General features: G+C 46.4%; 2 protein-coding genes across 4 annotated transcripts in view; one reads left to right on the top strand and one right to left on the bottom strand.

Annotated features, from left to right (window-relative positions):
* The first annotated feature begins 1,232 nt into the window (after positions 1-1,232).
* On the top strand, positions 1,233-2,723 carry ATP5J2 (ATP synthase, H+ transporting, mitochondrial Fo complex subunit F2). Its single transcript, XM_019512635.1, has 4 exons — positions 1,233-1,341; positions 1,434-1,541; positions 1,971-2,087; positions 2,550-2,723. The coding sequence occupies exons 1-4, from the start codon at positions 1,326-1,328 to the stop codon at positions 2,576-2,578; spliced, it is 270 nt and encodes an 89-aa protein (XP_019368180.1). The 5' UTR covers positions 1,233-1,325; the 3' UTR covers positions 2,579-2,723.
* Positions 2,724-5,092: 2,369 nt separating this feature from the next.
* The window catches only part of CPSF4 (cleavage and polyadenylation specific factor 4), a 22,087-nt gene continuing 14,628 nt past the window's right edge, over positions 5,093-12,551 (bottom strand). Inside the window, exons 2-8 of one of the 3 annotated variants that reach the window (XM_019512630.1) lie at positions 10,623-10,673; positions 9,884-10,036; positions 9,049-9,144; positions 8,780-8,873; positions 7,705-7,777; positions 6,928-7,098; positions 5,093-6,060 (exon numbers count right to left, since the gene is read on the bottom strand). In XM_019512630.1, coding sequence (XP_019368175.1) covers positions 5,992-6,060; positions 6,928-7,098; positions 7,705-7,777; positions 8,780-8,873; positions 9,049-9,144; positions 9,884-10,036; positions 10,623-10,673 — 707 coding nt within the window. In that variant the 3' untranslated portion in view covers positions 5,093-5,991. The remainder of the gene's footprint in view (positions 6,061-6,927; positions 7,099-7,704; positions 7,778-8,779; positions 8,874-9,048; positions 9,145-9,883; positions 10,037-10,622; positions 10,674-12,551) is intronic. The other 2 variants (XM_019512631.1, XM_019512632.1) reach the window with 2 other exon arrangements.

The raw sequence follows: 12,551 nt of genomic DNA, 5'->3' as shown, positions 1-12,551 counted from the left end.
TTTGACCCCAGTACTCTTTCCTGCCATGGCAGGGGGTCAGACTCGATGATCTGCTCAAGTCCCTTCCGACCCTACAAACTATGAAACTATGCTGCCACTCGTCCATTGCTGCAGGACTTTGCAGAAGTTATGGGTATTGGTACCGGTTCTCGTAGCAAGTGCTGGATCAGTGGGGGAAGCCTGCGCATGAGGGTTTTTTTATGTGAGGAGGCCACTGCGCATCAACCACTGCATGGATCTTGGCAGAGGAGAAACCTGTGTCTGGCAGCAAGGACATCCAAGACAACCGGGGTTCCTTTTCCACTGCAGCCCCATCTGCCTGCACAGCCGTGGAGCAGTATGCCTTCTGCATCCGTCTGCCCCACCACTGAGGTCTCTGTGTTGGGTTGGGTTGGACTGCTTTTCATCCAATACCTCACCTTTGACTTGACCGTCATGGGTGTCCCTACTGGGAGTACAAGACTCCCAGTGGTTACGGTAGCCAATTCTGACTGAAGCTCTTCCAGGAGATTTTTCTTCCCCCCCGCCCCACACGTCACATGACGAATCGTCCCATTCAACCCATTCACAGCATCCGATAGTCCAATTCCGGCAGACACCAAGCTGATCCAGGAGGGTGTGCAATCCTACCAACAGTGTTGTTTGTAGGGCCATCGCTGTGCGCAAATCCTCTCCACCCCATCAAGGTGGCGGTGTGTGGGGAGATATTTATGGAAGCGACGAAGGGCGCTCATTGTCACAAGGCGCAGATCCTCCTCGCGCAGCTTTGCCCATGAAGCTATCCTCCCCCCTCTTCCGTAGCAGTTGGCAGCGTCTCCTCGCATCGCCTGATCTGTGAGAAGGCGGGAAGAGTTTGACATGCAAACACATTGTGAGGTGCGAACAAACGCGTTATGACGTGCAAACACGCTGAGGGATGACGACAGGCCCACACGGCCCGTTGGTCACTTGTCATATGGTCACGAGAAGGCGCGAAGGGAGGGACCTCTCTCTTCCCCTCAACCTGATGAGCCAAAGCCCTGGAGGGGCCTCACTTGTCCCCTCCATTTGCAACCCGTCCGAAGCCCTGGAGACCACCTGTGAACAACGAGGGCGTGAGGGGAAGACGACGGCCCAGCAGCGCAGCCAATCACACGACGCCGCTATACGTCATCTAGCCGCGCCGCCGCGCCAAGTGATGACGTATGAGCCCCAGAGGGGGTAAAGCCCTTCGAAGTGGGGCTCCGGCTTGTCTGTGCCGCAGACCGCCCCGCCCACGCGCTTCCGGGTGGAGGGAACTTTCTCCCGTCAGCCCCCGCGCGCGGGGCACCTCTGGCAGCGGCAAGATGGCGGACAAGCCGGGTGAGTGTGGCAAGCTGTGGGCGGGGGAAGGTGACCGGGCAGCCCTCCTCTGCCGGGCAGCTGGTGACTCCCCCCCCGGTCGTCTGTCGTAGTTCCCCTGAAGAACACGCGACTGCTGGACGTGAAGCTGGGGCAGGTGCCGGCCTGGGTGGCAGCGCGGGACTACAGCCTTAGTGGGATGGTGGGGGCCGTGCAGAGAGGTGAGCGTAAAATTTAGTAACGGGTTTTTTTGGCGGGGATGAATGGGTTCCTAAATGCTTTACCTCCCCTTAAGATGTATAAGACTTTGGGTGCCCTAAATTACTGCATGTGCCCGTACCCCCTCTCCCTGGTGCCTGCTAGCAGCTGGGGAGTCCGAAATGCCCGTGTGGCAGGGAAGTGCTGGATCCACCCCACTGGCAGGCAGATCCCAAGCCGTCCCCTTGCTCCATACCCCCCGTGCGTTTAAGATGGATGCTGATTTTTGGAGCTCAGGTTGCCTCCTGATGGTTGTCTTTCATTTGGGAAAAAGTCCGTCTGGGCCTTGCGTTTTTCTCGCAGCTCTTCTCTGAATCTGGTGGTGGCACAAAGTTGCTGCACGTGGCCGCGCTGGTCCCTGGCTGCCAAGGAAATAATTCTTGTCTGTTTAGGTTATGGCAGCTTCTGTAGTAAGTACATCAATGTGAAGAAGGGGGGATTGACTGGTTTTACCATGGTGCTTGCTGGCTACGTTCTCATGAGCTACATGGCAAACTACGACCACCTGAGTGAGTAAAAGCTGATTCTGTATCATTGAGTACAACTGTTCGGGTGCTGCTTGGAGTGAAAAAAAAAAACAAACCCCTGCTTTCTCTTCAGTAATAGTGTAATTAATGGTCTAATTTATGAATCCGGGGTGATGCCACACATGTAATGGGAGTTCATGGGACTGAGAAGTGAGGCTTGGAGATTTTTAACAGTGCCTCTGCTATTTTGTGACATGGACCTAAACCCATTAACCTCCATGGAAAATGGGCATAATACTAGAGTACCTGGCAAGAAAGTTTCAAAGATAAATGAAGCATGTGAACTGCTCAGGTTATCACTGTCTTGATAGTGAGAACAAAGCTTATCTGGCTGCCTCTTACATCTAAGGAGACTCTGCACTGCATAAAATTCTTGACTTCAAAAGGGGGCTCCATCAAACATAGCTACTGACTGATTCTGTTACTCCTTTTACTTTGATGTAGAGCATGAGCGTTGGAGAAAGTATCACTGAAACACAAGCCTGCTGAAGAAAGCCTGGTTGCAGTCCTGGACTCTGACTCAGCTACTAGAACAACTTCCTGAACGAAGGCATTTATGCTGTTTGCACCGAATTCTGCACTGTTATAATTCCAGGCAGACTATGACCAATAAAAAAATGTGGATATATTTAAGTTTTGATTTAACAGACTTTTCTTAATATTGCGTAAATTATAGGTTCTGGTGTTAAGAACACTCTCTAAGAGACTTTTCCCCCTTCACCATGTAGGAAAAACCTTTGTAACCTTCTTATTGCCATTTAACAGTCTTCAACCATGTACTCTCACAAGCCAAGCTCAGATGAGGTTAACCTTCATTTTAACTGGATGAGTTCTAAGGCTGTCTCTGCTTTAATAATCCCTCTACTGCAAGTTAACCAGAACAAATATTGGTGCAGATATTGCTAGTCTGATTTTCAGAGTGTGAGTGAAGTGACAGTTCTACTTGAAGATGTTAATACCTGTCTCTCAAACTCCAAACCAAAGCAGTTTCCCTGTTAGAGGACCAAGCTGGTCCTCCTCTAGTTTAAAACAGTTCAAGACATAAGATCAGTGACTGGGCTGGTCTGCAGACGTATGTTGCTTGTGTTACTGCTACTTAAGGACAAATGTACATCCCCCCCCTCCATTATGAAACTTTTTCTTTAACAAGAAAGAAAAGCAAGTGATTGAATGTGGATGTGACAGATTAATTTGAAGATGGGTGAAATAAACATATGGAGGGGATAGAAGAAATGAGGTTCTCCTCCAAAACCTCCTTGCTGTTCTAATGCAAAATATGCTGATAAGGAACACAGGAAGGGTGGTCATAAAGCATACCTAGGCTATATGCACAGCCTTGGCAAGTGATGGTAACAAGTGGCAGCACAGTCTTTACCGGGGCATCAAGGTTCATGACAGAAATTAGCTCCATAGCTTGAAGAGAAAAGAGCCTATGTGGCAGGGCATCTTTGGTGCCTACCACTTTAAGGGCTTGAGCAGGCTGCAGATCAGCCTGCAGGTGGGACCAGACCCAATCAGGAGTGTCACATAGCACCCAGGAGACGTACCCTGATTGCCTAGCTCTACACAAATCAGGCAAAGACAGGCCCTAAAGCAAAGCCTGGCAGTTGCAGCTGGGGAGCCAAAGGGTGAACATCTCTCATCCCAGCTGGAGTACTGCTGCTCCAGCAGATCTGGTGGCCATCTATAAACTTAGCAGGGGGGACCAGCAGGTAACGAGTGAGTCCATGTTCCCCTGAGCACTACCAGGAGCAACTAGGAATAACAGCTGCAAGTTGACTGAGAGTAGGTTCAGGCTAGACATCAGGAAGCACTACTTCACAGTCAGGGTGGCTAGGATCTGGAACTAACTTTCAAGGGAAGTGGTGCTTGTTTCGACCCTGGGGGGCTTCAAAAGGAGACTAAATAATCACGTAGCCAGGGTCGTTTGACCCCAGCATTCTTTCCTGCCCATGTCAGACTTGATGATCTGCTCAGGTCCCTTCCAACCCTACCAACTATAAAACTGAAATGATTTATGCCTATGTTACAACTATGCATGCACTTACTTGGGGGAGGGGGAGAGAAGACAAATCCTGTAGTCTGCTTCAGACTTGTCGAGATTCAGGCTGCCTCAATCTGTACCTGGTTTATGAAGACAATCTAGGCACTGCAAGGAAAACCAAGCCTTGTTTAAGGGAACAGATAATGGCATAGTTGTAAATTGGTTCTACTAAGAACTCTTAAGATGGGGCCCTGATGAGGACATACAGGTGCTGTTCAGAAGCTGTGGAAAGCTGCATTTGCTGGCTTAAAATAATGTTACATACACATACTAACCAAATACAAGAACAAGGTTCTCTAGCCCCATCCATCCAAATACAGCTGCAGTTAGTTATATGTAGCAGCCGTGTATTGAATACACCAGCAAATTCAGCTGTTTAGACTTCAGGGGACAGCTGTCTTGACATCCATGTCATGAAGAATGCCACTGACCTTCAGTGGTCTGCTTGTAGTTTCAGTCATGGTGTTTCAATGTGAATATCCCTCTGTATACAAAAAGGAGGGGGCTCCATTAACTACAGTTCTCTTTCTTTACAAAATGAATGGACATATTTTAAAAAGTTTTTTTTAATTGGCTCCATAAAAAGTCCTGTGCAGTCATTTAAACGAATACAGAGCTCCTGTCATGGTCACCTGTAGGCACATGTTACCCTGTTTCTGAAAGATGACACACTTGAGTTTCACAGCCAACTTTGAGTACATTTCAGTTAAAAAAAAAGAATGCATAAAGGCAACTAGGCAAATGACAGATGTTTGAGAATTGATAAGGCTCACATTCTAGATGCATTATTTTTAATTCACATTTTGTTGTTGACCCTTTAAAAATTCTCCCACAAAATCAACAGATTTCTGCTGGCAGGAATATGTTCTACAAAGATGCTCTCTTGCACTTGCACCCAAATTTAAAAGCAACATCCTACAAGAAAATATTGCTCCAGTTCATGTTTTAATCACTTGGGAAGATACTTTGTGCAACATGACTACTAAGTGTGGGGAGGCCAAGTTACAGTGCAAAAAAGCCAGCTACCTTCAGTTGCTGGCTATCTGAACACCATTATATCATTAAAGCTACTTCTGCTTTGACCTTGGACCCCATTTGGCTGAAAGTGGTGAGCACAGACCTGATTTTTTAACAGCCAAAGCTTGTGTGATTTTAGAGGTGTCAATTCATTTACCTCGCAGTTTTCACGTATAAGGACCAACCTCTCATCCTGCAATGATGTGAAGGGAACCACTGCTGGCAGGGGTGCACAAATCTAATGCAAGGTGGGCAAATACATTACATCATGGCACTTAACACATGACATATTAAGTGAGCTAACAGGACACGGTTAAAACTCACTGATCATCTCAGACTGGACACAGAAACACAAGTTGCCTTTGAAGACCTGCAGGACACAATTTTCCTCTCCAAAAGGTGAAGGAGATTCACATGCTAGTTCTTCCATTTGGTCTTCCTCCTTGAACCAGAATCGCTGAAAGGCTGGAAGCTTCCCAGAGGGTAATACCAGAAGGAAAACATTGGAGAGAGAAACACTGGAACAAGATGTGCATTGTGCCGAATGCTGCATTGCTCAGGCTTGCATATCTATTTGTCATTAGATATGATCTTACCAGGCTCAATGAAAGTGGGTGGAGACCGAAATCTATTTAAAAAAAAAAGGGTTAAAACATAAAAAAATTGTGGGCAATTACAAAAGTTGCTTATCGGCAGCCAGCCTCTGACTAGGTCTTTCAACAATGGTGTTAAAAAAAAAACAAACCAATCAATAGTTCAAGGTATAGTGCAAGGCAGAAACCTTTCCTCAGTATAAAGAGTCCCCTTGCACTCTCCTTTAGACTGTCACTGTCCACTGAGAAAGGCTAGATGTCCTTTGGTGCATCTGTTGGCGTAATGTCCTTTCTCACCACACTGGAGGGGGGAAAAAAGGGAAAAGCTTACATTCTATAGGCAGCTTTTACGTAACTGCTCAGAAACTTAATAGGCCACAGTTTTATTTTGAAACTCTGTCATTCATACCAGACAGTATTCAACATAGTGCAATGTGTCCTGTCCCACAAATGATACTGCCCCAGCTGCTTACTGCTCAACCAAATGTCATGACAAGGACCAAAACATGTCTCCATGTTGGGCTGTACATGTAAATCAAGACAGGAGGATTTGATTTCACTGGGAAGCTGCCTTGCTAGGAACTATAAGTCTGGGCTGGGCAGTGCATCTGTGTGTGTATCTTGCCATGCAGCTTGGCAGGAAGGAGGTGTGCTATGACAGAAGACTCTTTACTCTTTCTGCAACAGCACTGTGTATATTCAGTTTCCACCCATTGTGAGGCTCTGTCACATAGCAGCATGGCACTATTATTCAAAGGAGGGCATCTGGACTCCTTTGTTTGCTCTTGAAACTAACCGTGCACATCTATCTGCTGCTGTGGTAGTCTTTTCTGTAATTACCAGGTGGACAAAGCCCATTGGTGCACTACCAGCTGATCACAGCTCATCCACAGGCTAGTAACCTGGTAATCCAGAGGCTCCAAATTTCTTACCAACATCCTTCAACTCAGCTGCAAGCACTGCAGCACATATATTCAATACATTCCTTTACCAGGTCAAAGCTTCTTAGGAGGTTCTGCTGTTCCAACACCTCAACTGTGTGCCTTTACTGTGATCTGCTCCAAGTTAGAGTGATGGGATTCGTGACTAGCAGCATGAAAGATGCACAATTTAGTTGAAGCGAATGACACTTCACGCTTTTCAAACTCAACCCCAGCTTGCAAATTACCTTGTAACAGGTGACCTGCTCCAGCGGCCGGGGACCTCTGTTCCCCGCGTTGTTGTTTTGAGACTGCATGACTCCGATGACTTGTGGGGTCCTCTGCTGGTTGGGAGAAGAGTTCTGACTCGTTAACTGGATCAAGGATGATGACCTTTGTAATGGCGGATTGTTATTTTGCTGGGAGGGAAAAGAACACCCCACAGATTGAATAATAAATTTTCCTAGAAGTGGATTTCGATGGTTATCTGCCAGCTGAAAACTGGAGATGAAAGTGCAGGAATACTAGCCTACATGAGGCCTGATCTAACAGCCATGCTTTCCTCCAAAAACAGCTGCAGAGTTGGGCTCAACTGCCAAAAACAAGCATCGTTAACTCTGTGACAGGAGTCAGATTTTTTTTTTTTTAATCAACCTAATAAATTGTTTAGAACATAAAAACCCCTCCAACATATGAGATGCTATAGTGTATAAAAGGTTGTGTTATGTGACTTGCACCTCACACTGCAACACAAGTGACCTTAGGACTCATGCTCAGAGGAGCAGGGAGAAGGAGAAAACACCTCCAGAATGAAGGTGGCAGCAATCTGCTGAGATAAGTAAAGGAAAAATGGACTTTTCCCCTTTTACAGGTATTTGCATTAGGCTGCAGAGTGAGATCCAAGAAGTCCTGATGTCCCATTTCTATTTTGGTGGGTAAACCATGCATCCTTCTTTGAAAACTATTACATCAGGCTGAGTGGAGAGTGGGGTGTCTGTAGGCAGGGGAAGTGGGGAAAGCTGTACCTTTTGCTGCGTTTGTGTTGGCTGGGGCAGTGGCGGTTGTTCTGTTGTTCCCATAGGCAGTTCAAATCGAGGGCTGGTTTATTCGTACGCAGAGAGAAAAATACAAACAGAGACGTGAGACTGGAATCCAAGACTGGTATTTCTCACCAGTGCAGCACTACCTGAACCAAGCACTCCAGGGGCAACTCTAGAAGCAGCATGTTTAGGTCAGTAGTTATTTAAGTCAGTGGTTTTCAACTTTTTTCATTTTTGGACCCCTAAAAAATGCTGAATGCAGGTGCAGACCCACTGGAAATTAGAAACGGAGGTGTGGACCCCTCTGAATTATAAGTGTGGGTATTCACATACTTTTGATTGATCATAGTCAATCTTTTGCGGATCCCTTAGAGTCTGTGGACCGCCAGGAGTCTGCGGACCACAGGTTGAAAACCACTGATTTAGGTGGGCTATTTGTGGAGAGTGACAATCTGCCTTCTTACATTCAGCTGAGCTTTAAACTGACATGACAGCAGTCCATAAAATGTGCAGCAGAGAAGCACTCTGGGAGAAATATTCATGGAACCTTGTTGTCCTGAAAGCCTTTGGCTCAGTATCACAGTGTTATTAGTAAATATCCACATAACTACAATTCCCTTAATCTGACATTGAGGAAAGATGAATCCAAGTCCATACCAGCTTTAACTGAATGAACTTGCTCTCATTCCCAAAGATTAGAAAAATACTATTAAATAAAAATTTTCAGCAACAGTCATTAAAAAAGAAACAATGTGCCTACAGCCAAAGACTAGATCAGCTATTACCATTAATATGCTTGTATAAAATACCCCGACACACTGATGTTTCTTTTTATACCTCCACAAGGAACATCAATGTGATTTGCCAAACTCTCTTCAGTCATTCTGACTCCAAGCCAATTGCCTTTCTAAGAAGCAAACTCTAGTGTGACAGTACCTCAGCCAATATGCAGTTACTTCATCGTCATGCTAATGAACACAACTGTAGATCAGACAAATCTACTATGCAGCTGATCAAAAAGAAACTTAAGATGACAGAACAAAGTCTGGAATATACTCACTGCATGAATTTGCAAGTGGGACCCTCGGGGCAGAATCCCACCAGGTAATTCACACAAATGACCCGTCGAGTGTGTCGATGTCTGCAGAGGGGACCTGCAACATAAACCTTAAGAGATAATATTTCATATACAGACAACTCAACCCTGTCAATAGCTCGCACTAATAGGAGGGATTATAGGTGGTGGCTCATGCAAAGGCAAAACAGTATATCAAGAGTCTTCCCTCAACTTTGAAAGCCACCCACGCAGCAAGTGTGCGCTATACATACCATGTTTGCAGAAGCCTCTGTCATACCAAGGACAGTCTTTGATTTTAGACTCTGGGTCGATATGCAAGAAAGGACATTCCTTGTTACTGCATTCCCCTGTAGCAAAGCAAGACATGCTCCTTAGGAAGTGGAACAGATGCGAGGAAGAATGCCCTCCCGAAACTACGTAGGTTATCTAATCCAGAATTGGTCTGAATTTTCACCTTGACAAATAAATATTCACCTAGGATTTGTAACATCCTACCAAGCAGTTCACTTAGATGTGCATTTAATAATAAAGTACAAAGAAAAGCCAAAGAATGGAGAAACAAATTAGACAATAACATCTGATCCAAGGACACCTCTGGAACGCTTATGTTTCTTACAGCAAGATGCTTCAATATGTCAATTTAAGTTTATCTAGATACTAAGTAAGAAAGCAGGTGCATCTACATTTCTGTAAGACTATCCCTCTGCTACTCATCACCTCACCAAAAATTAATTCAGAAATTGATCCCCACTCAACTCGGATCAAAAGTCAGCTTGTGTCCAATATCCATGGAAGTCATGGAACAAAGCATTCAAATCTCCAAGACTGAACACGCTCTGAAAGAAAAGTGTTAAAATGGACGAAGAGATAAGTAGCTAAAATACTGCACGGGACTGAACAGATCTGGTAAATTATAATTTAAGAGCAGGTTAATTGTAATTTAAATTACAATTTAATACCAGCAGCAGACACAGAACTAATCTGTTCATAAGACAGACGTGACACAAATGCATACATGTTCCCTCTGACCTCCCAGGTTCCCCATCTCATTCTGGAAAGTCAACCAGAAGCGACAATACCCCCTACCGAATTTGGAGTAAAAATAACACTCGGGCATCTTGGTCATGTCATATTCATGCAGGAACTCGCACTGGTCTCCCTTTTTGCACAGCCCTCGCAGCCAGTGTTTGCAAACAACTGTCTTTTCCCCGCTGATGTGTCGGAAGGGGCACATGCCTCCTGCAGGCAGGGACAAATAGAAAAAAAAAAATCAATTTTTTCACGCCGGGCACGTACACACGAACAAGGCAGCAACAATCTTTTGCTTTCATCTTGGAGGCGCAGAAGACTTTATATTTTTATATTAATTTACCACTGAAGTGCAGGTGAAAGATAATAAACCAAAAGCCCTGGGCGAGAAAATTCTCCTGTATCCGAGGAGCCCAAGCCCCAGATCCTTTGCTTGGTAGCACAGTTCCTAATATAGTCCAAACCAGCCAAATGTTTCATGTGTAATCAGTTCAGTCAATTCATTCACCACCCACATTATAGAATCCCACTGTTACCCTCAGAGATGCAAGTTGCCCCCTCCCCATGCTGCATTCCCTAACCCAGGGGCAGGCAATTATTTTGGGCAGAGGGCTGCTTACTGAGTTTCAGCAAGCCATCGAGGGCCGCATAGAATGGCCTGGCAGGCCACATCCAGCCCTCAGGCCGCATTTTGACCAGCCCTGCCCTAACCTCTTTAGTATGATTTAGGCACTGGAGTTCTCAGCTAGCAGGCACCTTTAAGTCAGAACAGAGCTAGCTTGGGAATGTCACTTGCCTTTTCCGCAGGCAGCTTTTAAAAAAAATTCACAGACGGCAGCCCCTGATTCTGTGGAGGGAAAAAACAAACACACAATGAAAGTTTCTCAAACTTTCCAGCCACTCCCTTCCCCATGGAGATGGGCTGGCTCTCAAAAAAAGCAGAAAACCTATTTTTATTCTGTGTTTCCCAAAACACCCAGAACCCAGAACCATGGTATCCTGATGGTTAAGACTGGTCTTCCCAAGTATTTGAACCCTCCTTTAACAAACCATATGTCAATATACCTTCAGAAGTTTGATGGCGCTGCGGACAGCTATGACTTCTATACCACTCTGGAGACTGAATTTATCAAACCAAAAACACACCCTATGGTCATGAGTGCACTGCACTACCCATTTTCAGTGCAGACTGCCCCAACCCAGACCAGTCACAGCATATAAGGAGGGTACAATACTGGGCATGTTTCCTTCAACAGCAGATTTCATATAAGCCTCTCTTGACTATCCATATAAGTAATCAAAGCCCAGATTTTAAGGCCCAACTACGACTATCCTGCAAGGCCAGAGGCAAGTCTCATAACACCCCCGCCACCCGTCAGTCCTTCTCAAGCAGGGATGCGCACACTGAACCAAGCCTCATAACACCCCTGCAAGGTAATCAAGCTGACTCCCCATCCTTTAATGTCATACCCAGTTGTGTTCCTAGCTTTGTGTATCCAGCAATAATGAGTTAAACACTGCCTTCAGGCACAAGCCAGGCAAAGATTCAAACACTCCAGCGTAAACACATTACACAGAATGGGGCATGTTGGCCCAGTCTCCCCTTGGTGAAGCCGCATCTGGGCCAGGCAACGCTCAGGGCAGGTGGTGGCGGCACTGGGAGGGAGGCTACAAAGGGGCTGTAGCCACCCCAAAATTCACTGTAGCCCCCCACAAACACCCCTGCCAGTGCCACCACCAGCAGCATGGCCCAGCCCCCACCAGGAAGAGCTCAGCACCACCCCGGCTCCAGCCCACAGTAGCAGCCCACCCCGCACAGATACAGGGGGTACATGCCCTCCCAGGGTGTGTGCAGCAGTGTGAGCCCTCCCACTCTAGGATGAACCGCGGCTCCATCCTGCGCCTACCTTGCCCAGCTGGGCAGCGCATCAGGCAAAAAAAGCCAATTTCCAATACAGTCGATTTTCTTTATACTGGTGCCGATCTGATGTCAGACCGATGCATCAGTACACCTCTCAAGGGAAAGCCAAGTCCAGCTGATCCCTAAATACCCCTGGGTCTGTGAAAGCTCAGGCTCTCTCTCTCCATATATATATCTTTAGTCTATTGTAACACGTGTAACAGCAAGTAGAACCAGGAGGCAGGCTGCAGCACTACAATGTCTGTATAAGGGCCACTGAACTTCTTTTGTTGCTTTGGGCACTGGTGCCTCCTCCTGGTTTGATTCTGTGCCCGCTCCAACTCCCCCAGTTCACATGCCTGTACGATGACCCTGAGGTCATCACACTCTTTGTGTCTTTATGTGGCTGCAGCCCAATGTCTCTTAGCAGCTGAGCAAGCTGCACTGAGGCATCCTGCCATCTTTGTAACATATTCAGATAGACCAGTGGTTCCCAATCCATGGTACAGGTACCACCAGTAGTACGCAGACAACCTGTCAGTGGTACATGTTAACAGATTTATTATAGTGACTTTATATGAGAAAAATATTTGCTGGTGGTACTTCAGGCTGTATCATTTTAAATTGGTGATGCGCAACGCGTCACATTTTTGGAACCGCTGACATAAAGTATTAAATTCTTCTGATTGGTTTCCTCGAGCTCAACAAATCTCCGGTCCGCACAACACCACAGCCCGTAGACCACCGGATCAGAGAGAAATCAGGCTGGAGGAGACCGGCCCCGGCCCCTCAGGCATGCACGGGGATGCCAGGAGGCAGAGGAGC

This window comes from Gavialis gangeticus, unplaced genomic scaffold, assembly GCF_001723915.1.
Source record: "Gavialis gangeticus isolate Ggan-Ray unplaced genomic scaffold, GavGan_comp1, whole genome shotgun sequence".
Classification (NCBI taxonomy): domain Eukaryota; kingdom Metazoa; phylum Chordata; order Crocodylia; family Gavialidae; genus Gavialis; species Gavialis gangeticus.
Note: the sequence above shows the minus strand (reverse complement) of the source record. Positions and strands in the feature narration are given on the sequence as shown.